At 38.2% G+C, this 24,258-nt stretch overlaps 1 protein-coding gene across 1 annotated transcript; it reads left to right on the forward strand.

Moving 5' to 3' along the window:
• Nucleotides 1-290: 290 nt before the first annotated feature.
• On the forward strand, nucleotides 291-23,624 carry slc6a11a (solute carrier family 6 member 11a). The gene is given in 15 exon segments (XM_048254999.1): nucleotides 291-675; nucleotides 896-1,030; nucleotides 2,937-3,077; nucleotides 10,769-10,847; nucleotides 15,143-15,275; nucleotides 15,502-15,636; nucleotides 15,726-15,829; nucleotides 17,518-17,642; nucleotides 20,334-20,428; nucleotides 20,431-20,448; nucleotides 20,550-20,687; nucleotides 20,790-20,892; nucleotides 21,664-21,764; nucleotides 22,107-22,277; nucleotides 23,251-23,624. Coding segments are annotated over 15 exon segments (1,734 nt in total). The 5' UTR covers nucleotides 291-503; the 3' UTR covers nucleotides 23,335-23,624.
• The last annotated feature ends 634 nt before the right edge of the window (nucleotides 23,625-24,258 follow it).

The raw sequence follows: 24,258 nt of genomic DNA on the forward strand, positions 1-24,258 counted from the left end.
TTAAAACAACGCAAGTTGTGTTGTTTTCAACACATTAGTTTTAAGAGTGTTCCAAAACACTATATCTCCGTTTTTAAAAATATTAAAAATATTTCAATCAAATTTGATTTGATTGAGTAAAGATAAATAAAATAACAATAGCCCATTACAATTCTACTGAAATTACTTGGAAAACAAAATGTAAAAATAATATTTATAAAAAGTCATTAAAATGGTGGATATTGCTTTTTGGAACCAAACTTTTCATTTAAAATTCCTTTTTTATCTCATCTCTGATATTGACAGGGTATCAGTCGGTAACTGTCAATTGTTGATACTTCATAAGGTAAAGTATTTAAGTCATAGTCATTATCAAGATATAATAAAGTGACAGCCAGTTAACACACCTCCCACCCTGGAGCAAACTGAAGCACCTGCCAGCTCCTACATAAAGCACCAGCTAGCCATGACAGCACACACTCCAATCCTCTGGAACTAAGCTCTGTAACTCTCTCACTGCAAGTATGTTGGACTCGTCCCAAAGTCGGGCAATGGTGTCAGTTGTTGAGAACTCTAAGCAACAGGAGAGGGGGCAGTGGGCAAACAAAGCAGAATTTATTCTCACAGTGGCTGGCGCCATCATAGGTCTTGGCAACATATGGAGATTTCCGTATCTATGCTACAAGAATGGTGGAGGTAAGTTGGAATGAATGCTAAGCAGGCAATAGTGTGTTTTAGCAGGCAATAGTTAGTTTTGTTTTAGTTAGTTTTGTTTTGTGTACAACAAAGTTGTTGTAAAATTATGTAAATCTATCATGTCTTATATCAACTTAAGTTCCAAAAAGAGCAAAGGAGTGAGAGGGTGAAGTGTCTAGATTTTTCACTGTTGTAACCTTTTACTGTTCGGAACCCCAAGGTGCATTTCTAGTTCCATACTTCCTATACTTGGTGACATGTGGTATCCCCCTGTTTATACTGGAGACTGCACTTGGCCAATATACCAGCCAAGGTGGTATTACATGCTGGAGGAAGTGCTGTCCTCTGTTAGAGGGTGAGTAAAATTAACACTGAGTAAAGAAATCAGAATACCTGCAAACAATGTGTCAGCATATCTCTACTGTAAACTTTAAGATGAGTCCACAGTACCCTCCAGAATTATTGGTACCTTTGCTAAAATTGACTAAAAACCAGTATAAAAATTGTTGGTGGTTTATTGTAATCTCACAATGAAAACAAAATAGGAAAAATTAACCCTTGAAGGGAGACACATTTTGCGAAAAAGGAAAATCTCGTTAATAAATAAATACTTTTATAAAAACACGTCGCTCACAATTATTGGCCCCCCTGCTTTTAATACCTTCTTAAAGCTGCAGTTGGCAAGTCTGACAGATTGAGGGGACTTAGCCAAAATGTTGAATGTTTACAACTCTCATGCCTCTCCCCCACAACCACCGAGCACCCTCTCATCGAGTTTGTGCTCGTCAGTGCGCCCCAGACTGGACCAGACTGTGATTGACTGTCAGATCTCGCACAGCCCTGCTCTGATTGGACCAGAAGAACTGGGAACTGTGGATTTTTGCAAAACAAATAACAGGCTCTAGGTGGAGGTAGAAGTGCGGGTTTTTAAAAAAAAAAAAGATTTCAGATTTCAGTTTTTTTGATTTCCTTTGAAAATGTTCAGCCCCACAATAGCACAGCCTCTCCACCATAATTCTCATTAGGCATGGGGTTCTTTTCAGTATAGCCATTCTTCTATGTACCATTCAGTAACTCCTGTTGTTTAAATTGGTAATTAAATGACTAGACAGGCTTTTACCTGGGATGCCCTCTAAATAATCTATTAACAGTGAGGTAACTTCAAGATGGTACCTTTGTCTGTAACTCTCTAACAGTCTGGGGCGGAGCCAGAGGGGTGGCTCTGGGTGGCACAGGCCACCCTTGAGATTCGATTGGCCACCCCAGGTGCCACCCCCAAATCCTAGTATACGATTGGCCATTAACATGGTCTAAGGCGGGAACTTTCTTGATGCACTTGCAGCAATTTGAAGTGTCAGACATCAGAAATGTAAGTGGCAAACACGCTTGCCTTTATTGGCCTGCGGCACAATTGAACTGCAGACCGAAAGGTTTCCCCGATCAGGAAATACTCCTTAATTCGCAACTTTGTGTAGGCTTAACAGAGGTAGCCTAAATATCGTGCCTATGGCGATGACAGCTTAAAAAAAAAAAAAAAAAAAAAATATTTCACTTGTCTCGCTGGATTGAAGGCAGAATGTGGGCTGTTGCGCAAATAGATGAATGAGGGTTGGGAGATTCTGTTAACAAAAACCTAAAGTTTTGCTAACATTTTCTCCATAATTATCGTAAAATATGTCTCCATGCAGGGCAGGGCTGGTTCTAACCTAGGCTAGGCTACTATATTTGGGTGGGCTGGTAGAAATTTTCAGTACAGTAGTTGCTGCAGCCAACAGCCAGGGATAGGCAGTATGTCTGATACATGTATTTACTTGTAAAATACAAAATAGTATGTTGTCATTTTAATTTTATGAAAAAGAAAGTCATAAACTACTTCTGAAAGTTCACAGACACTTCTGTTAGGTTTTGTATATAAGATTTTTCAGGGGTGCTAATAATTGTTAGCAACGTGTTTTAGTTTCTTTATGAGATTTTTCTTTTTCTCAAATTACATTTGCTTCCCTTCAATATTGGATTTTTCCTCATTTTTTTCATTGTGAGTTTACAATAAATCACCAACAGATTATTTCTTTATACTGGTTTTTACTGTACTGTATATAGAACTTTAAGATATACAGTATATTGTTATTTAGGTGTGTAGCGCCATTCATAATAGTCTTTCAAAACCCCCAAAGCTTTAAATGTATATGAAATCTCCAAATTAATCAACATTCACAATAATAACACTAAAAAAAAACTCATGGTGTTTATTATTTTTTCAGGCATGGGATTTGCCAGTACGATCATCATTATGTATGGTGCCATCACTTACATCATAATCCTCGCATGGGCTCTCTTTTATTTATTCTCATCTTTCAGTTATGAACTGCCATGGGCAAACTGTAAAAATAAATGGAATACAGGTACGTACAAGAAAGTTGTAAATATATCTATGGCTTGTAATGCTATTGTAATGTCAATATTATATGCATTACAGAATACACAAATATGACATATCTGTTACCAGATCACTACATGTGTTCCTGTTGTGCTTTATTGAAATATTTGTAGTTGTAATTTAATTTGCACTTTTTGTAGGCGAACTTCAGAGGTCTATAGGGAAAAACAAAAGCAATGTCCCTTTAGGCCTATATGTCCACATTTTATTTTATTGTTTTATTTCTTCCTCTTTATACTTTCACATTTATTCTGTAATCTTTTTACAGATTTATCATTAATTGGCACAGGCATATGCAGAGACCTTTTGAGGGACAGGGGCTCACATTAAAAAAAAGGCACAAACAAGATTTGTTAACAATATATGTCATCTTTATTAACACTGAATTACCCTGGTTCAAACAAAATGTTGAGGAGAGTTGAGCTTTGGAGAAGTACATTTTTTTTGCCTTAACTTCATTTAGAGTCAGGAATTACTCTAATGTGTATGAGAACTTCTAGTTAGAGGGCATGAAAATGCACTCTACTGTTATCCGATTTATTAGAGGGCATGAAAATGCACTCTACTGTTATCCGATTTCTTCTTATTACAGTGCATGAAAATGCACTGTACTGTTAATCCAAGGCTTTTTTTATAGTGCATGAAAATGCACTGTACTGTTCTTCCTAGGCTTCTTCTTCTTCTTCTTCTTATTTTTCTTCTTCTAACGCAGCTAATGCAGCTTCACCCGTTTAACGTAGAAACTTCATTCAAACTATGTTACGTAGGTCTTACTTAGGACATGTGCTTTATATTTTTCATCTTTGTAACTTTTATACTTTTAAACTGTTAATTAAAACTAATCAAAATTTCCCCATTGACTTAACATTGCCCTTTTTATGACATCACAGCAATTAGAATCCATTGTAACTGTTTGTCTGCTTGTCATCAACTATGTTCAACTCCTTCCCACTGTAAAACTAGTTAAAATAAAAGTCCCTCAACAATGGTTCAGTTAAAGCTTTAACCCTTTAAACTGCTGAACTTTTTTAACTGTTCAGCTATTTAACATTTTCTGCTTGTCAAAACTGCTAAAACCCACTTAGCTAGTTAGCTAAGTAACATGGTTAAGATAGTTAGCATGCTAGCATGCTTAGCATGCTAGTTAACATTTTTAGCAAAACTGCTAAAAATGATTAGCTAAAGTTAACACGGTTAACATAGTTAGCATGCTTAGCATGTTAACATGCTAGTTAGCATTTTTAGCAAAACTGTTAAAAGGATTAGCTAAGTTAATAAACATGGTTTAGCGTAGTTAAAAACGCTAGTTAGCATTTTTAGCAAAAACTGCTAAAAATGATTAGCTAAGTTAGTTAAGTAACATGGTTAAGATAGGTTAAGCATCTTTGGTTAAGCGTTTTAACATAACTGCTAAAAATGGTTAGTTAAGTTAGCTAAACAACATAGTTAGCATGTTAAGATGCTAGTTAGCATTTTTAACAAAACTGCTAAAAATAATTAACTAAGTTAACTAAGTAACATGGTTAGCATGTTAAGCATCTTGGATTAGCATAACTTTTAAAAATGATTAGCTAGGTTAGCTAAGTAACATGGTTAACATAGTTAGCATGTTAACATGCTAGTTAAAATAGTTAGCATACCTACTAAAAATGATTAGCTAAGTTAGCTAAGTCACATGGTAAGCATACTTAATATGTTAGCATGCTAGTTAGCATAGTTAGCATAACTACTAAAAATGATTAGCTAGGTTAGCTAAGTCACATGGTTAACATAGTGCTAGTTAGCATAACTACTAAAAATTAAAACATTAGCTAAGTTAACTAAGTTAAGTAACTTGGTTAACATTATTATCTTTGATAACATAGTTACCATAACTGCTAGCAAACATTAGAGCCGTTCCAATTGTCAGTTATCGTCAATTATCTACCTAAATAATTTAAACATTTAAATTATCCACCTATTTAACCGTTCAATCATTCCAACTATATTAAACCTTATCTACCAAGCAAATCATTTAACTATATAAACTATCCACTTATTTAACTGTTCAGTCATTCCAACTATATTAAACCTCATCTACCTAGCAACCAATATAGTTTGTTTTTACTCTGTATGATATTTTACATCATATTTTTTGCCTTTTCATGCACTGTATTTCCTTCAGGAAATGCTTTTCTAGTTATTCTTCTTCTTTTAACGCTTTTTCCGTGTTTAATGCGGCTTCAACCGTTTAATGTAGAAACTTCATTCAAACTGCGTTACGTAGGTCTTACTTAGGACTGGTGTGGAATGTATTTTTCAACTTTGTAACTTTTATACTTTTTGAACTATTAATTAAAAACTACTAAAAAATTTCCCCATAGACTTAACATTGGTGATTATGACATCACAGTAGGGCACTTAGAATACTATGCCAAGTGTTCCGGCCACCTCCAGCAACTGTCTGTCTCAGGCTTTAAAGGACCAGTATGTAGGAAATAATGGAAAATAAACTGTAACCATTTCAAAAATGATCACCATATGTTGTCAGAGAGTAAGGAAACAATGAATTGAAGTAATGGCTTATTTGGCAACATTACTCTAACCCGTAAAACCCCGTAAAACCCATGAAAAAAAATGAGTTACGGGGCGGAATCTCTTGGAATTTTCGTTTATGTTTTGAACGATTAATTCTAGAATAGCGTATTAATAATGGGCTAGCGCGTCCTCCTATTTGGGTTGCCAAATTAGCAAAGGCCAACTGTCAACAGCTGTCAGTTGTAGGCTAGTCATGAACGCCTACGCAGGCAAATTTCCAAAATTAAAACAAGAAACAAATTAAGTGGACATTGGAGGAGCTTTCTGAGATGGTGACGTCTTCGTCAAACGAAGAATATCAAGTCTGACGCAGAGCTAGCCATATTTCTCCACAACAGGTAGCCTAGGCTAAACTTCATAGCTAACTTCAGCTAAATATGTTAGAGAGGTATTTTTTGTTTTCACTGTTTCCGTAATGTGTAGCTGGGTCATGGTTGGAGAAACGTTAAAGCAGCTGCAGGTCAACTAACGTTAGCTAAGTCTTCATTACCCAGAAGAGGCTCGCGTCTGGTAGTCTTGAGAACGTTCACCAGTGTTTTGATTTTGGACTACAGAATGTTCGGTAACAATCCTACAAATCGCACCTTTAAGCATACAATCTGGCTCTATTAAGACTACAGATCCTGTTCAACTGCTTCCTCTGCCCACAACTGTTTCAAAATAAGTCTCCACTACAATCAGGGCTTGAAAACGAAATTATTTTTCAAACGTTCCGTTCCGAACGGTTCAGGTAGGCCTATGTTTAACGTTTTCGTTCTTGCGTGCGTTCCGCCACCAACATATTGGTCCTGAACCGGTTCGGAACGCAAAATATCGTTCGTTCTTAAAGTTCCGGCAGTGTTTGGCGGGCCTATCAAGTCTATTTTTGTGGACTTTACCTGAGAATAGGCGTAGGCTACTCATTATTTCCCCTTGATTTAGCCTATACCGTAGCTATGCCTAAAAATAATAAATCACAGGCGACATCCAAAAACATTCAGATTGGCTATCCATCCCATAGCCTACAAACGTACTGTAGGCCTAACCTATGCCTATAAATAATTTCTTATCAAAAATATTTCTGGATATGTGCTAAACTCCTTACCTGGTTATAGCCTAAGTTTTATCCATATGGTGATCTTCAAAGGCTTGCGCTATAATTCCAACCCTGTTTATAAACGAACCTGTCTGTTGCTGACAAGGCCTATCTCAAATTTCCCGTTTAACTCTTCTACATAGAATAGGCTATAATTGCGCAAACATTTCAAATCTCGACTTTAAAACGAGAAGGCGTGGACAGGCAAAATAGGCTATTACGCATAGGCTACAAACAATTTCCAAATCAGTTTCAGTAGCCTACGCTCACGAGCTGGCCTAAGATCCGTGGCAGGCGGATAGGTTACATTACAACAGCAAGACAAAATATACACATTTGGACCAAAGGTCCATTTATTCGTTTTTTTTTTTTTTCAAACTGCAGAAATCAAATTATTAGGCTGTTATATCGAGAACGAAAAAAAAAAACGTTATTAACCGGTTTTGTGGATTTCAGAATAACGTTTCTGTTCCGGAACAGTTGAAGACCATTTTGTTTTCGTTTCCGTTAACGCTCCTCGTAAAATTCCATAAAATTCCGTTCGTTTTCGGTTTTCGTTTTCGTTCCTTGAACCGGTTCGGAGCCCTGACTACAATAATTCCCTATTAAATAATTTAACCATTTAAACTATCCAACTATTTAACTTTTCAACTATTCCAACTGTCAGTTATCATCAACTATGCCTCTAGCCAACAATATTAAACCACCACCTACCTAGCAACCAATTTAGCAACCATTGAAATTAAGCATCTATGTCAGTTTCCATAGCAACCAACATGATTATATTAGCAAACCACTGTAGTAACTCCTTTATTTCTGATAGTAGCTACCATGGACACCCTAGCAACAACCTCAAGCAACGACTTCAAGTACCCTAGCAACAGCCTAGCAACCACATTCACAGTCAAAACCTTGCAACCAACATTAACTTAGCAACCAGCATAGCAACCACCATAACTACTCTAGCAACAGTCAGTTGTCATCAACTTTGACTCCCGTCAACTGTTTCCTCTGCCCACAACTGTTTCAAAGTAAAACTCCTCACTACAATAATTCCATTTTAAATAATTTAACCATTTTAACTCTCCAACTATTAACTGTTCAGCCTTTCAAACGGTCAGTTGTCATCAAGTATGACTCCCGCCAACTGTTTCCTCTGCCCACAACTTCAACTTCAAATAAGTCCTCAATACAATAATTCGCAATAAAATAATTTAACTATTTAAACTACTCAACTATTTTAACTGTTCAGCCATTACAACTGTCAGCTGTCATCAATTATGGCTCCCCGCCAGCTTTTTTCTCTATCTGACCTCCATCTTTTTACTTAGATTATATTTTAGACAACATTCAACAATATTTCATTCAGCAGCCATTTTTGCATTTTCATGCACTCGTAATTCCCTGGAATACAGGCTAGTTCCATATAGTCTCCCTAGATAATCGCCACATTTCATCGGCGGCATACCACCAGCGGTCAGCTATCTGCCAATCTGATTTTGCTATCTGGTAAGTAGCAAACTGAAATAAAAATATAGCTGCAAGCAGCAATGAGGGGGCCAAGCAGTCAGTTCAGCAGTCCATATTTGTCATGTAACTCAATGCGGTTGCGTCAGATATATAGCATTAAGCAGTCACAGCCAGTTCCATGCCAAACAACCCAAGGTGCCCAAGATTGGCTGAGTTACAAGGTCAAGCTTCACATAAAAACATAACTGATATTGTGGGGCTGAACCAGGGCTGAGTGTTGCTGCCCCCTCCACCAGCCAGCCCCCCGCCCCTCCCCCCAAACACCCCTGCCCCTGCACGCATGCATTAGAATGAACTGGATGGAACTTGCTGTCATCAGTTTCACATCAAAAATAAAAGATCGACTGAGATATGATCACACTTGCTGTGATTTAAACATAGAAGTCAAAAATTGACGTCATAGTGTTTGTTGACCTCAGCTTGGTCCAAGGATTCCAATGATACCTCATTTCAGGTCAGATCAAATAAGTCAACTTAACCGATTAAACATTTAATTCACCTGAACAGTGTTTGCATCCTGTTTGTACTCACTGGAAATCTTGGATCTAGCAGTTACTCCGCAAAACACAGATTCCATTACTGTTGATCTATTATCACAGATTATACTAGCCACCAACAACCAGCTAATGATGTTGTTGCATGTACAAAATACAACATATATTGCTGTTGTACTTCATTGTAGGCTATCTACAGCTATTAATACTCATATTTTAAGCCGTATTTCTCCGGCCCCTCAGTTGTGATACTTTTCATGAACTGGCCCCCATTAAATTACATTACATTTAGCAGACACTTCTTGACCAAAATGACTTACATATGTCAGCTATATTACAAGGGATCACATTATCTCCGGAGCAACTTGGGGTTAAGTGCCTTGCTCAAGGGCACAACGGTGGAAGACGGGAATTGAACCGACAACTTTCAGGCTACTGCACGCTAGCCCAGCTCCTTAACCACTACACTACCACCGCCCCCATTACAAACTAATTAAATGCCCTGCTCTAAAGAATTAATACAATTTGTCGAATTTGGGAATTTGGAGGTCTATAGATGTACCTATAGTTATCTGCTTGTTTTCATGAAAAGCAATATTAACAAATAAGCATTCAAAATGTACAGCTCTCTCCTTTGGCATAATGAGTTCAGAAGATAAGTTATAAACGTTTTGCAGTATCATCATAACTATTCCACCTGTGTGTGCATGGTTCAAATTCTGAAGCTCAAAACAATTTAGGCTACAGCTCAAATATTTCCATCCATATATAAAAATAATCAAGTCTAACCTCTGAATTTATTTTCAAAGTGCACCAGATTGATCCATTTAAACGTTAAAATATACAAAGGTTGCTTATGGGGGACCATGTCCCCGAACCCCCTTAGGGAGGCTTGTGCCCCACTGCAGCTGTTGGTCTAGTGACACCCCTGGTCTAAACATTTCATATGTCTTGTAGGGCAGAGGACATATTGAGAAAAGTTTCTTAGCAACTTTCCAAGCCTACAGTGATTAAAGTTGCCTATTATTGCAGGCCCCCTCCACTGATTGTGAAGAAATTGAAAGCATAGTTTACCTATTATAGATAGAATATTTTATATCAAGTACTGAGATGATAAGCTTAATTATATCTGTCATTAGGTATACTATTTTATTATGGTGGGAGTCATTACTTTAAAAAAAAAAAAAACAGTGAAACCCCTAAAGCTGTTTTGAAATATAATAATTTAAATGTTTTGTAGTTAAAGGTGCCATGTGTAATGTCCGCCAAAAAATCAATTCATACTCCACATTCCATAAAAGATGGGGGCAGTATACCTCCAGAAAGTGAGTTGGTCTACCCTAGAGTAACAACCGAGAAACGTGTATTGCAGTTTGGCTGGCGGTTATGTTGCCCGCATACCGCCTCCCATGGCCAAAACTGGTATTATGACACCTGTCGGGCTGTGGCTAGTAATTTAGCATGCTAATTCAGGTTGATATCTCTGCAGCACTATACCATGTCATTTTTTTAACGACTTCATCACCCTTATTTCTTCTCATTCGTTTGATGTGTGTAGCTCATTTTTTGGATATTTTTACCTCAATTCTTACACATGGCACCTTTAAACTATGTTTTTGCGGTTTGTATTTAATTAAAAAAAAAATCATGTTTGTCTAATTTGCCGACAACTGCGGTGCATGATGGGTATGATATCTGGAGGCTCCTTGAACGTCATCATCAAAGTGCGACTACACAGACTAGTGAACGATCATTCATTCCCCGGATCATTCTCACACTTAAAAGAATAACGCAAAGAACGCACAATCTATTTATCTATTTTTCTGTCTCTGGCAAAGTAGGCCTAAAAACCAACGAAAAATCCGTTGAAAACCCTGATCTATAGCATTGTATTCAGCATGTGTAGGTACAACATGATAAGTGGCACATCCTATGTTTATAATGTTGATTTCATTTTTTATTTTGTCTCTGATATCCCAGATAGTTGTGTCAGTTTTGGTAACAACTCCAATTTGACTTCACCCATCAACAGTTCATCTTCGGTCATGGAATTTTGGCGGTAAGTGTAAATGCAAAACTTCCCTATCATTACTAAGGTTGTGTCATAATGCCCTCTGGTTAAAAAAGAATTGCATGTAGGCTATCAGAGTGGCTTACTTATAAGTGGAAGTTTGAAGGTTCAATCCCAGACATTTGAATTGTGACTGAATTGTGTGGCCTAGGTTTTGGACAATCTGCACATCCATCTAAACATAATCTAAACATCATATACAGTAGATGCTACTCAGAGGGTTTTTTGTTTTTTATTTTAAACAACAAAATCTAACCTTACATAGGAATATTAGGCCTCATTCTACACACCAATTAAAATCACACAGCATATTGACAATACAGCTATTAAGACAAATCACACAAGAAATGCATTAGAGATGTTTCTATATCATATATCCCATGGATAATTACAGCTGGGTTTGGAGGTTAAGGTATTGAACTAGGCTTCGGCAAAAAGTGAGAGCTTTAGAGACTGTATCTCAAAATGTATTTTAAAATAAAATATCAGATACTCTGATTTTAGGTGTATAGAAATAAACTACAAAATAGGAGTAGCCATGCCATGCATGAAATCGCTTGGCAAACCTTCCATATCTGAGTGAATCTCACAGTCTTTCAAACTGACATCAAAATATTATCTACCTCATTTGATTGATTTTTTGGTAACACTTTACTTGACAGTATCGACATGAACACATGACACTGTCATGACATCTGAACCCTAACCCTAACCTGTAACACTAATCCTAACCCTAACCCTACTGTAACTATAACCCTAACCCTAACCCTAACCCTAAGATTGTTATGACAAAAACTGAATGTCACTTAAAACAAACAGAAGTGTTATGTCATAAACATGACTTGTTTATGACACTTTCATGACAGTTGTCCCAAGTGATGCATGATGGGTCTGCTTGTTAATTTAAAGGAACAATGTAATTTTTGCAGGTAAAGCATTACGGTACTGAGAAACATTTATTGTAACACAATAGTTTTACAACAAATGTAATATTTCCTTTTGCAAAATACCACAAATATCAATGTTAACCATAAGTATAGACATTTTTACACAACTTTGCATAATCTTCTTCAATTTATGTGAAAAGGACTTTTCATGAAAATATAACAAAAATAAAATAATGGATCCGGACACATTTCGGTAATGAAAATTCACTGTTATTTTTCATTAAAATGCTATGAAATTGAGATAAAATGCTGATAAAAATGTCTCTCCCTAGTGTTCTTTAATGTCTCATAGTTCATAGTTAATAAAATAGTGTTTTCGGAAAACAGGACCCGGACATGTTCAATCACTACAGCTTTATGAGAATCATACATCTATTTAATCTATCTACCTATTTAATCTATCCTTCATCAGTTCACTGACTGTTGATTAAGGGCACATTCACACTAGACCCTTTGGTCCGGATCCGAGTTCGTGTGGACCGTCGGTTCGGTTATTTTTGCTAATGTGAACGCAGTCTACCAAATTTGTGTGCGAAAACAAAACCTTGACGCGCAGCGGAGGGGTTTTGCTTCGACCTGAAGGGACTTATTTTCTGATAATTACCGGCAGACAATACATTATCCCGCTTATTACACGGCTACTTGCCAAAACAAGAAAAGAAACCTAACACAATGTGTCTTTAAAAATGATTTTGCTACCGTTTCGTGTCTTCCACTGACAAAATAAATAGTTTGCCACACAGATAGAACTTGACAGTTTCAGGTGTTGTAAAGGTTATATACTTTACCGGTGATTATATAGATTTAACATAGGCCCGAACGTTGGGAAGACCCATTCATGTGAATGTAACTTTCTGCAGCACTCTGAAGAGCCATGTAATAAATAGATATATATTTGGGCTTTTAAGCCTTTAATTTAAAGTGACAAGAAGCAAGTGGGAGAGAGAGATGGAGTGAAATATGAAAATGACCTGGGTCGCATTTGACCCCAGGTCTCTGTGGACCTAAATAAGCTATGGGCAATGTAGCCAGCCGCACCACAGCACCCACCCATAAATATATAATTCAACATCAATATCAAAATAACCTGATTCTTTTGACTTTTTAAAAAAATATGTAACTGTATTGGTTAGCTTCTGAACACCCCCTAAAGTTCTATTCTGACTTCTCAGCTCGGTCAAACCCAGAGTTAGCTTGGCCCCGATCACCTAGATCTTTTTTCAGGGAGATCTAGTCTGGAATACCATAGTTCATAACAGTTTCCCTCAGACAAGAAAAATGTCAGACCAATCAGTGATAAACAGAAGCAGCAACAAAAACAGGGACGCTGGAACTCATTTTGACTTGGGTGTGCTTTGTTTGCCTTTTAATGTTTTACTTTTACGTCATTCAAATAGGCTATGCATAGGTATTTTTAAGTGGATTAGAACTACCGCATTAGCCTATATCTCTGGTTGTTGACATCTTCTTATCATGTATTACATTAGGCCTATTTCATGATCGCTAAACTTTGTATTCATTTTAATGTTAAAGGTTGTTTACCTGATGAAGTGAAAGCTTAGTAAATTCCGAGTATAAGTATAAGTATGTATAAGTATATATACTCTTTTGATCCCGTGAGGGAAATTTGGTCTCTGCATTTATCCCAATCCGTGAATTAGTGAATTAGCACACAGTGAGGTGAAGCACACACTAATCCCGGCGCAGTGAGCTGCCTGCATCAACAGCAGCGCTCGGGGAGCAGTGAGGGGTTAGGTGCCTTGCTCAAGGGCACTTCAGCCGTGCCTACTGGTCGGGGTTCGAACCGGCAACCCTCCGGTTACAAGTCCGAAGTGCTAACCAGTAGGCCACGGCTGCCCCTAATAGCTTATGACAAGGTACAGTGTTCGCTTTCTGCAGAGAGAATAACTTAGTGCATCAGCCAACCAGGCAATACGCAGCAGCCTATACTGGTATTGAACTAAATGTAGGCTACAGGATAAAGTTCTGATGATTTTATTCAGTGTATTCTTGTAGTGTAACCTGCGTGTGTAACAGTGATAACGTCCCTCTGTGGGTGCCTCAATCGTAATCAAAGACAAATCTAATTGGCTAATAGACATTTCGAAAATAAGTAAATCAAACATATGTAGAAACAAAATCTCCACCTTCTGTGCTCATAGTTTTGCACAAAGTAAACCCATATTCAAGAATAAAAACACTTTAATAATATATAGCCCTATGGGTGAATATCACAATGCAGGAAAAACAGAGGGTGCTGCAGGGTGCTGCACATGGATGGATTACTGAAGGGGCCTACCGGGCCCAGGGGCCCTGAAGTTCAAACCTCTGTGTGAAGTCACTATGTTCTTCACCAATAACCGAATAGGGCCCCTCAGTCAAATAACACAGGTTATTATGTTATGTGTTAAGCCAGCATGCCATTGCTGTGTTGCTAACTTCCTCGGTGGGCAGGGGGGTCATTTTCATGTCTGTGCCCAGGGGCTCAGTGCTCATAATCCGTCCATGGTGCTAAAGGAACAAGGAATACTGTTTGAAAAATACAGAAATGTATTTACAAGGTAGATCCACATGCATTATTTCTTGACTGGTAATGCTGTTTATGGTCAGTTTGTAAAGTTTAGGAGAAGTAGGAAGCAATGTTAGGAATCTCTGATGTGTTTGGTAAGGCTGGACCAATGATTTGAAATTGTGAATGAGTTTGGATTTTTCCAGGCTTGGCATAAGTCAGCTACAGAGGCTCCATTTTGTGCTTTTACGTCGTCATTACATAGACATAGTCATATTTTGCAGTATTTTTAAAATACAAAAATACACACCAATAAAGTATTTTAATACAAAATACAAAGCCATTTTCTTCAGCCCATTAAAATACAAGTTACAAAAATACTATTTTGCATTTGAAATACATATATAAATACATGTATCAGAAATACTGCCCATCGCGGCCTATTGTCATGATGAAGTGACTGGGCAATTAAAAATGGCAAGAGGGCAAATCTTTTTAGTTGAACAGAAAGTCATCCTGCTATGCTAATGTCTGTATGTCCATAATATGAAAAAGTTAATAAAAGCAGATTGCCTTGTCTAAAATTGATCTGGTGGTATGTTGAAATTCACACAAAACTACTGTTTCAAAAATCAAATAGTAGCCTAGCCTATATTAATTTAACTGGTAAGGCTGTACAGGTCTACAAGGTCGAGGTGGAAAATAATACTTAAATCAATTACTTTTAAATGCTAAAATCAACTGAATTAATAGCCAGGGTCATTAAGTAAAGTTAAGAAAGAACTGGAGATACTTTTGAAGCTTTTGATTTGTGATTTTGCACACAGGTACAGAGTTCTTAGACTTTCCAGTGGAATAGACCAACTTGGAAGCATAAACTGGGATATAGCTCTTTGTCTTCTCTTGGCCTGGATCATCATTTATTTCTGTATCTGGAAGGGAATCAAGACCAGTGGCAAGGTATTGTGGTACACAAGTGCTGAGAGTATGTATAAGGTTATATTGGAGTATTGTTATGCCTCTAAGGATGCAGTTTTTGGTAGTATGAGCCGTCAATGTTTATCTTGCTAGCACTTTTCTGAGCTTTTGATAGTGCCTTACCTCAGAGAAAGCATGCATCTTTGCAAAACTGCAAAACCTAAATCTAAGCACTTCCCAAATGGTTCTGTCCCATTTCTGTGAGCAGGTTGCATATTTCACAGCCACATTCCCATTTGTCATGATATTGGTGCTGTTTGTTCGTGGTGTCACTCTGCCTGGAGCATTGGATGGCATCTTTTTTTACCTGAACCCAGTCCCAAAACGTCTAGCAGATCCACAGGTAAGCAAGCTAAGAGATGGAGTAGTCTAGAATTCCTCATTTCCTGTCCCATCATGCATACTCATTTGGTCTTGGTTCCCCTTTTCAAGGTTTGGATGGATGCTGGGACCCAAATATTCTTCTCATATGCCATATGCCTTGGGTACCTGACCTCCCTGGGGAGTTACAACAAATACAACAATGATTGTTACAAGTGAGTAATTACCAAGTACATCATGCAAAAACTCATCCTAGAGATTATGACTGCATTTACGTTGACAGGGGTTGATGCACAGTTCCGGATACCCGTGTCTACAGGTCTACTAAAATGCTTAACAGCAACCCACAGGCATACAAGAGGGTTTGGTTGTGTTTTCATAGATTTATTGTAGACAGTTAATTGAATGTATTTCAGGTTGAAAATATTTGAATGTATGTTTGCAATCAGCTCAGTGACCTAAGGCTTTGTAAGCCAAACAATGAATAAGTTGCCCATGCCTTGAGTATTTACAGTAGGTTTATGTAAAAGTGGTGCATTTGGTGGAGAGAACAAGTAAAGCCAAGGATGGAGGCAAACAGATAAAAACAAATAGAGCGGACAAACAGATAAGACGTGTCAGAGTTGCTTTGCTTTGACAAATATATTTAAATGAGAGAGATGCAGCTCTATAAGTACATAATGCCAGTTAGTTGTACATTATTATAAGTACATTATGCTCAGACAGTTAAATAATTTAGTCAGATCAGGTCACTGAAGACTTGTTAATCAGGTCTGATATGTCAGGTCCTGTTTATTTAGCTTGTCATTGTGATGAGACATTGTTTGTGTTCCCCCCACCTCTGATCAAGATCACAAGCATAATAGAGTCTTTACTGTAATAACACTTTGGAAAATAACTGGGATATGCATGCAGGGATATATACCCTACACGGTCATCAACTCCTCCTCTGTAGAAGTAGAAGGGTTTTGTTATTTCCTCTTAAACATTTTTAAACTAAGGTTAATTAAGATAATGTCAGCAATTTGTTTTGAATTTTCTTTAAATGCTTCTGTGATTTGACATTTTTTGCGGAAATTAAAAAAAAAGGGAAGGAACACAAGAGCTTTTTCAGCTTGGAAACTGGAAGGGATGTTCATTCACATTACACTTACAGGGACAACAACAGTCTTGTGAAGCATGGTCATGGACATCTGAACTTAATTTGTTCTGTTGACCAGGTCAGATATGCGCTGTCGTGTTGATATAGCTTTTCATTGTGGTGGAGACACTGTTTATGTTTCCTTCCCCCTCCAGTCAAGCCTGCAAGCCCACAAGGGTCTTTGTTGTAATAACACCATTGCATGGAAAATAACTGGCATATGAATGCAGAGAATTAAAAAAAATTCCATGACATGTAATCAGCAGATTTTTAGTATCTCGACTTTTTAAAATATTATTTTGATTATTGTATTAATGTTAAGTCAAACATACTAATTGTGATTATGTCATACATTCTATCTCATAAAGTCATATATCCCCTTCCCTGCGATATTGGTTTCTTCCAAAAGTTGCAGGACAATATACAGTATCTGTAGTAAGTAACAGCACGCATAGAGGTCATACAATGAATGTAGGCGCGTTGAAAGGTCAACGTGCATATATTTACATTGCACTCTGTTGCTCACCAAGGCAGGAGGAATTAACGGTATGTTGCTGAAGTGGTTAATCTGAAAGTAGTTAGTAGTAACAGACTTATTCAAAACATTCTTCTTTTCACAGAAACCTTGTGCCTAAATGCCTATATTTTGAATCAGTAAAGACACAAATTGAGAAAACTATGATATAGAACAAGCATTTTTTTGTACTAAAATATGTACAGTTGAAATAAAACTATGCACTTCGATTTTGTCATGTGTTCCAGAGATTCATTCTACCTTTGCATCTTGAACAGTGCAACCAGCTTTTTATCGGGTTTTGCTATTTTCTCTATACTGGGGCACATGGCTAAGGTGCAAGGTGTTGACATCTCTGTAGTAGCAGAGTCAGGTAAGACTTAACTACTTTTTTGATCATCACTCGACCACGGAATAAATGAACAGCATGTTTTTTTGTTGTCATCAGGGGCCTATACTACAAAGCTACACTATATACTATGATTCAAGTTCAACATACACAGGGTATCTTTTTATCAGCTGCCTTAGCAAACCCTAACAAATAAATGCATTAACAAATGTCACAACGGTGGTTATCAGCTTAACCAGTCCCAATCTAGCTATGACCATGTTCATGTTAAAAGGGTGGCACCATATGAATGATAACAAACATGGAGAGGTCTAGAGCCAAATCTAAAGAAGAATGAATAATAATCTTTAACAAATATTAAGAATTAGAATATATTAAAAGTAACAGAGTTGCTGCAACCTAGCCCAGACAGAAAAGCTGGCAAAAATAACTTACTTTGTAAATGTGCAAGATAATACGATTATTTTAAAAATATCACTACCCCATCACTAAGTTAGTGGGTTGTTCAGATGTATTCTTGTGAACGTCAATAATAGCACCTGTTCTGCCTCAACTGATGGTGAACCAGAGGTCCCAGGGCTCTTCTAGGAATTTCCCCAAGACAATTGATTGGTCAGTGGTTGGTGTTAGCCTAACTTACTTTTAGTAGTCATCAATTTCAAACTCATACAACAGAAACTATCAAGCATAATAAATGCACTGATGGCCACCTGTTGCAGTTTAACCCTTTGGGTCCTCGGCCATTTACTATGTTTAAAGGAATATTTCACCACTAGGAACATGAATGTGTATTTAAATTGGGTCATTTATGTTGTAGACATGTGGAGTCATCATTGAAGTCAGTGCCTTCTTGACCGAGAAAAAGCCAAGGGGGCAGGCGAACGTTCGGAGAGCGTAGACACTATGGCGGATCTGAGGCTAAATAGTAGACCAGTTCCACCTAGCAATCCCATTGAACCCCGTTCAATTTGGCGCCACTTTGGCATCAAATAACATTACAGCTGAAGTATTTTCAAAGTAATACAACATTGTGTGATTGGCGTCATAACCTCGTAACTGACTTACCAGCTGAGTAATAAACTTTTTTCCGAAATCAATGCTAACGTGACGTAATTTACGTAATGAGCATTCGACCAGAGCGGGTAAAAGCATCGCACAGGAGCAAAATAACCGTATTCTCTGGATAAGAACAAAAGCATCGGAGCACAAAATTTCAGCGAAGTTTTGATGGATTGACAGTAGGCTATGAATGTGGCGAGAGCTGTTTATTTGAAATCACATATTATTTATCTACGAACAACTAGGACATTTAAGAAAAGTAATGTAAACGTGGTGGTAACGAAGTAAGGGGCTACATACCCAATCTCTTGGTGCAGCTATCACAAGAGTTACACGAGTCAGACTACGTGCCTACCTTACATCTACGTCCCCTGAGCCTGCACAGAAAGCTTCGTCGACCAACAGGAAACGGTTTAAATTTGCTTCACCTGCCTCGACTGATGTCTACGTGATGACTCTGTCCATATCTTTTACTGTCTATGGAAAAAGCCAACAGTGGATGAAAGCCAACAACTCCCATAATTCCCAGCCTTTCACTGCTCTTCGCTGCTCTACCAAGCCACTCCCCCAGGAAGCCTAACTGAACTACAAGCACAGAGGGACTCATTAATGTAACATTTTGGCATTAATGAGGATTCTAAAATTAAAAACGATCATTGTCTCATTTTTGTGACCATATATCGAAGGTCCTGTTCAGCGAATTGACAACATAGGCTAGCATATCCGACATTTAACTAATGTGCTAGTCATTTGTGCATAACCGATTCCCTGCTCCAGCCAGGGAGACAGATCCCCGGCACCAGCGCCTTCTCTGTCCCCTTCACGTGGGTGTGTGAGACCTCAGCACAGACATATGTCTGCAGTGCAAAGTAGTCAACTTGGGTAGCTTACGCACTGCCCATACAGGAATATACGATCGACTTGATGAGTGATTGAACCAATTTCACCTGTTCAGCGCCTCGTCACAAGCATCGGATTCGCACACCAGATCTTCAGAATTCCAGCATGTGTCTCTGGTTGCCGGGAAGTGTTGCCCATAGACAGTAAAGGTGTTTGCCCCCCGCAATATGGCGGCCGTGTTTACAATGCCACCTAATAGAACTCGACGGACAATGCGGTATCTAGCTTTCTAATATCTATGGTCTCACCCCCTTTGGCAAAGCTATGGGACTTCCTGCTTACAATGACGCAAAATTACGATTTTTACATCATTGTAAGCAGGAACTGCAACACTGAAAATCCGTATGTCTCCCGTTTAAGGGGAAAATAAGGCAATGATGCACGACTATTCAGAAACATGACTGGGTTCCTAACGATACAAAGCTTAATGCAAATGGGTGAAGTGTCCCTTTAAACTCTTATCCTGGTCATTATAAGGGCCATAAAATAGTTATGAGGAGTTTTAAGTAATCAGAAAAGTGGTAGGGACATGTTCCCACCGTCCCCACCATAAATGCCACCCATGCTGGTAACAAGTGAACCACCGTTGTGAACTGAGATTTCATTTAAACCTGAAATTACCCTGCTAACTCTAAACATCCAGCTTTGTAGTACAGGCTCCAGGTAACATATTTTGTATTTGCATTGCTGGTTGCATTGGAGGTTGTTTTGTGTGTTTTGTGTCATGTACTCATGTCCTACCCCTTACCTATATAGGTCCTGGGCTAGTGTTTATAGTTTACCCTCAGGCTGTGACCTTGCTGCCCTGGCCACAACTCTGGGCCATTTGTTTCTTCACCATGATCCTTCTTTTTTGGGTGTGGACAGCCAGGTCAGGACCATCATCTTTAGGCCCTCTCAGTGATCTTACATCTCCCTTCCCCAATATCCATGCACACCGTCCCTGTTCTGTGTCTGTCTTGTGATTTGTAGTTTGCCGGAATAGAGAGCTTCATGACATCGGTGACAGACAGGTTTCCTACCGTACTCAGGCATGGCTGGCACAGAAAGCTCTTCCTATTGGGACTGTGCTCTTTCTGCTTCCTGATTGGCCTATTTATGGTCACTGAGGTGATATTCTTTGTCTTTATAGAAGGTTGTAAGACGAATGCATGTGTGCTGCGGTCATTTTGTTGCAAGAGACATTGACCTTTTTCCCCCTTTTTCCTACAGGGTGGGCTTTATATCCTGCAGCTGTTTGACCACTATGTCTGTAGTGGAGCCACACTGCTCTTTCTGGCCATTTGCCAGTCTGTTACTGTAGGCTGGATTTATGGTAAGCATGGCTTGATGTTTACCATCCTGATTTTTGCTTACAGAGCTTCACCAAGATTATGTCCAGTTGCACTAAGTAGAAATGCCAACTCATCTCAGTCCACCTTTACATTCACTGATTATGTCAAGAGTTCATAAAATTGTATAAAACTCTTCATAAATTGTATTCACAAAATACTTCCTATAACTATATTAGCACTTTGTTGTAATAAACATTATATAGACCCTTTCAACAATAAAAACAAAAAACAATGCTTGAACGTTCTATTTGGGCCCCAATCTACTTCCTCTGCATTAAGATAACATATTGTAACAAACTGCAAGGTTGTCTCAAAATGGTCTTTATTGGTTACGCACCAAAACACACGAACGCCACCACACAGGCAAAACAAAGGACGTCAACCAAACAAGCACGATACACAAACAGGGTAGTCACATACAATACACGGGGTAAACACATGAGGCACAACACAAAGAAAGACCATACCAGCTAACACATACATGACAAGGTAAACGCAACCACTCACACCAAAACCAACATCAACATTACACACACATACACTGCACAGCATTATGGGAGCACAGTCATCAATAGCTAGGCTCAGATCATTACAATATGGAATGTTAAAAAGGAAGTCTTGTGGGGCCAACTATGATGCTGATAATGGAACTATCTTGAAAGGGTCCATATTATATTTTTAGAATCCACCTGGTGATCAACAATCATTGTCATTGATCCTCACTTTGCAGTTCAATCTATCTTCTGCCTAAGGTGCCGATCGCTTCTATGGTAACATTGAGGATATGATTGGCTACAGGCCGTTGCCCCTTATTAAGTACTGTTGGCTCTATGTCACCCCAACTATTTGCACAGTGAGTTTGCTCTCCACCACCTTCACCCACCAGTAAATGCTCCTTTCATTCACTGCATGATGGAATGGAATATTTTCCTGTCAAATGAAAATGTGATTTGATTATTTTTCATTTGTTTTTCCAGTCATATTCATCACAATATGTTGCATTTTGGACAAAGCGAATCTTCTTAACTGGAAATGTGTTTTATGGGGGAGTTCATGCCACAGAACAGTCAGATAATGCTTAGGTTGCCCACCTGTATTCTTACATAGTATAAGTTTACCTACATGTTGTAACATGATACTTTTTAAACTATTAAAGAATCACTGGAAACCATGAACTGCTGTTTCCTTTTCGAAGGGAACATTTGTTTTCTCACTGTTAAAGTATAGCCCCCTGAAGTTCAACAACACCTACATCTATCCATGGTGGGCATATGGTTTCGGCTGGTTTCTGACTGCTTCATCACTCTGTTGGATCCCCCTGACAATGGTCTACAGACTCTACTATGGGAAAGGGACACTTCTGCAGGTAAATCAATTTAGCATGAAGAAAAACAAAACTACTGAAGCATTTGTGAGGATTGCTTTTCAGTGGTGTAGATTTTGGATGCCAGTGTTTTAGTGTAGTACTGTGACATGTAGCATGTGATTGCCTGGATGGATCCATCAAAAAGTTGTCTTTCTGCAGTACCTTTTAATTCTTAGGAGAGATATAGTTTACAATGACAACCTTTTGGTTTGGAGGAGCCAGTAAGACTTTTAAAGCAACCAGTTTTGGTGTAATTTTTAAGGCAAAACTAAGTAGTACATTTCTGCATTTATATGACCTCACGCAACAGTGTCTATCACAGAGAGCTGTAATCACATGTCATCAATGTCCAAACGGCCCCCTGATTTTTCTACTTATGGCTATTCTACCTCTGTAGGTAAACAAGCCTTAAATACCAGCTGGTAGTTGATAAACAAGCTTAGTCCAGATTGGGTGATTAACCAGTCATCATCAACATTGACAACATTGGGCTCTGATATATGAAAGCAAATGAAATCAATATGAAATCAACTTTAAAAAAAAAAAAAAAAAAAACTGGTTCTCTTTCAGTCGAGTTCACGTGATGTTAAACAATGGGAAGGCATCGTTTAGGGTAGGGCAATGTCGGAACCCATCTTTGGAATAGATTGCCACCTTTATAAAGACTATTTTCAATAGGATAAACCGCTGTGAGGCTCAGGGGGTGGGGTGGGGGATCTCCTGTCTGGAGATCTTGAGCTTGTACTACGTCAGGAGGATCGGAGGCAATTCTTTGCAGGTTTGAGATGCTCTAGGCACTGACAAATGGAAAGAGGAAGAACATTTAAAAATTCCCCTTGACGGGTGATTGGAGATTTCAGGTTCAGGCCGATGACATCATTGTCTTACATGATCACATTGGCAGGCATAGAATTGTGCAGCTACATGCTTCAACTTGCTTTGTGAATCATAAACTTTTTTGTCTCCAAACCAGCGTCTTCAGTTTCTCTCAAGCCCAGCAGATGATCTGCCCATGGCCAAGAGGGAGACAGAAAGACTGCATCTCTCTACACTGTGAAAATATGTCAATTAGAATCACTATCATATCATGTGCATTGCATCAGAATAAGAGTGAAACAGAAATGATTCTTGCACATCTTTGTTTTTTTTCCGTGTGTTAAAGGAATATTGAATATTGCCAAAGGCTCTAATTTAAATGAACAAAGTCATTCAATAATTAAAGTGTCATGAGTGAACTAAAGTTAACGTGTGGTGAGTGGGAGCATCGAGCAGGCCTATGTATGATTGTGCTTAGGATCTTGGAAATTATATTTTCATAATTATTAATTAAACTTTAGCTAGACTTTACACTTTGCCAGTCATTTAAATTTGGGCCCAATGGTGTGCGAGCAAGGACTTGTTTGCATTCTTTGTCAAAACCATCTGATGTCAGCTGGATGTACTGTCAATGTTGGAATATTTAAACACAGACTCTTTTGATAGATAAGAAACGCTGGTGGTGAATCATTTTGTGAAACCATACTCTCTCCATCTGCAGATACAATGATAAAACCTTGTTTTGTATTGATTACCATTGCCTGAAGTCTTTGATGGTGAAAATGACCATTAATTGTGACTTACAATGGAACGAGTAGGCTATCAGTTTATAATAGTGTTCCATAATTCCCTGTCTATTAACCAAGGTTTATATATTGATTTAGCTAAGGCCATGTCCACATGTTGCCGGCTATTATTTTTCTAAACAAGAGTTTGTAGATAGATAGATAGATAGATAGATACTTTATTGATCCCCAGGGGAAATTCAAGGTCTCAGTAGCATACAGACAACACACACACATTCACTAACAGCAGAAAACATCTCTCCTCTTCCCTTAAGTGAAGCATTGAACAGTTCAATGGCCCTGGGGACAAATGACTTCCTCAGTCTGTCTGTTGTGCAAGGCAGTGAGCGAAGTCTCCAGCTGATCAGGCTCTTCTGCTT

This window comes from Alosa alosa, chromosome 10 (assembly GCF_017589495.1).
Source record: "Alosa alosa isolate M-15738 ecotype Scorff River chromosome 10, AALO_Geno_1.1, whole genome shotgun sequence".
Lineage (NCBI taxonomy): Eukaryota > Metazoa > Chordata > Actinopteri > Clupeiformes > Clupeidae > Alosa > Alosa alosa.